This window comes from Chlorella variabilis (assembly GCF_000147415.1).
Source record: "Chlorella variabilis unplaced genomic scaffold CHLNCscaffold_1, whole genome shotgun sequence".
NCBI lineage: Eukaryota > Viridiplantae > Chlorophyta > Trebouxiophyceae > Chlorellales > Chlorellaceae > Chlorella > Chlorella variabilis.
Genome location: NW_005435087.1, coordinates 552,145 through 554,133, shown reverse-complemented (window position 1 = coordinate 554,133; position 1,989 = coordinate 552,145). Strand labels below are relative to the sequence as shown.

The 1,989-nt window shown below is 68.0% G+C and overlaps 1 protein-coding gene across 1 annotated transcript in view; it reads left to right on the top strand.

Annotated features, from left to right (window-relative positions):
- Nucleotides 1-720: 720 nt before the first annotated feature.
- The window catches only part of CHLNCDRAFT_133020 (hypothetical protein), a gene marked incomplete at both ends in the record, with an annotated part of 6,467 nt that continues 5,198 nt past the window's right edge, over nucleotides 721-1,989 (top strand). The window contains 2 exons of the mRNA XM_005851984.1: nucleotides 721-746; nucleotides 920-1,049. Coding sequence (XP_005852046.1) covers nucleotides 721-746; nucleotides 920-1,049 — 156 coding nt within the window. The remainder of the gene's footprint in view (nucleotides 747-919; nucleotides 1,050-1,989) is intronic.

The following is a 1,989-nucleotide window of genomic DNA, read 5'->3' as shown; positions in this document are numbered from 1 at the left end:
CCGTGGGCTTCTGGCAGGAAAACTACGGCCGCAGCTCGGCAGCACCGGGGGCGTCGCAGCGTGCCGCCGCCGCCGCGCTGCCCCCCGGGCACGGCGGCGGCGGCAGCAAGCTTGGGCCCAAACGCCGTGCCGCCGAGTCCCGTGGCTGCGACCGTAGACCGTGGGCCGGAAACTGCGGCCGCAGCTCGGCGGCACGTGGTTCTGGTCAAATCGCCAAGCGTGCAGCAGCGCCGAACCACGCTTCCCGGCCTCGGCGCATGCCTTCAGGGGCCCCCTATCGCTGGGCACACCCCTCCAACACCGAACATGCGCCCGGGGGGGAGGGCGGCCCGGGCGGCCCAGGCCAAAGTGGGCCGCCCTCGAGCAAGAGGCGGCCGGGCTGTGTGCTGAATGAATGAATGAATGAATGCACTCTGGCACAGCAGGCCATTTCTGGGAGGTGAATCGCTCTGGCTCCTATGATGTAGCGCTCGCGCACATCTTCCGTGCGGCTGCAGGGCCTGCAAGCTTCTGGTCCGGGCAGTGGTGCCGCTGTTGCCGGCGTGCGGCGGCTTCTGCGGCGGCTTCTGCGAGGCCGCACCCTCGCTGTGGCAACACCGTGCGGCTCCCCAGCCGATCTCAGCTTGGGCACCACCATCCAAGGCACCGCCACCAACGGCCAGGGTGTGCAGCTCGTGTACCGACAGGCAGTCAGGCTGGGCGGAGTCCTCTACGGCAACTATGCTTCCGGCGAGCTGGCCGGCCAGGTGTGTCGCACAGCCCTGCCCTGCCGCTGTGCCGTGCTGCCGATCACGCTGACGCTTGCCTGCCTGACCACCCCTGTACAGACATACACCCAGGCATATTCGAACGGCGACAGCTGCTGCCTGCTCCCCCGGGTTAATTTCCTGGGCGGCGGTTGCTTGGCTACTGGCACCAGGACCGCCAGCGTCGTCTACACCTGCAATGTGGCGGCGCTGAGCGACACCATCACCTCGGCAGTCGCCTCCACCATTGACCGCCCCAACAACTTTGTGGCGACTGGCAACGATTGCAGTCTAACGGTCAACGTGGCCACACGCCGCATTTGGTGAGGGCGAGCAGGCAGCACTGATGCGGAGTGGCAGCGAGCATCAGTGATTTTAGGGTACCCTAACCCTAATCGTCTGCCCCGCCACCCTGCACTGCCCACCTTGTGTGAGGCATCCGTTGGGGTGACAATGGTGCTGCCAAGCCCATTATCCATGCAGTGGAGAGGAATACAACTGCTCCCTGCCACCCCCGCCATCACCAACCCCACCAAGCCCGCCACCAAACCCGCCACCAGCACCCCCCTGCGGCGGTTTCTCAGAGGTGCGGAGCTGCAAGGGTGCCAAGAGCAGGCGGATGCGCCTCACTATTCATTCGCCCACAAGGGCGGTTTGTGCCAGTACTCGCTCTTGCGTGCCCCCCCCCATGCATGTGTGCACCCCTTGCCGCCACTGCGCCCACCCCACGCACCTGCCCGCCTGTGGCGGCCCGCTTCCATGCAGCCCCGACATTGCATTCATTCATTCATTCAGCACACAGACCGGCCGCCTCTTGCTCGAGGGCGGCCCACTTTGGCCTGGGCAGCCCGGGCCGCCCTCCCCCCCGGGCGCATGTTCGGTGTTGGAGGGGTGTGCCCAGCGATAGGGGGCCCCTGAAGGCATGCGCCGAGGCCGGGAAGCGTGGTTCGGCGCTGCTGCACGCTTGGCGATTTGAACAGAACCACGTGCCGCCGAGCTGCGGCCGCAGTTTCCGGCCCACGGTCTACGGTCGCAGCCACGGGACTCGGCGGCACGGCGTTTGGGCCCAAGCTTGCTGCCGCCGCCGCCGTGCCCGGGGGGCAGCGCGGCGGCGGCGGGGGCACGCTGCGACGCCCCCGTGCTGCCGAGTTGCGGCCGTAGTTTCCTGCCAGAAGCCCACGGCCACAGCCACGGGACTCGGCGGCACGGCGTTTCGGTCCACGGCTTGCTGCCGCCGCCGTCA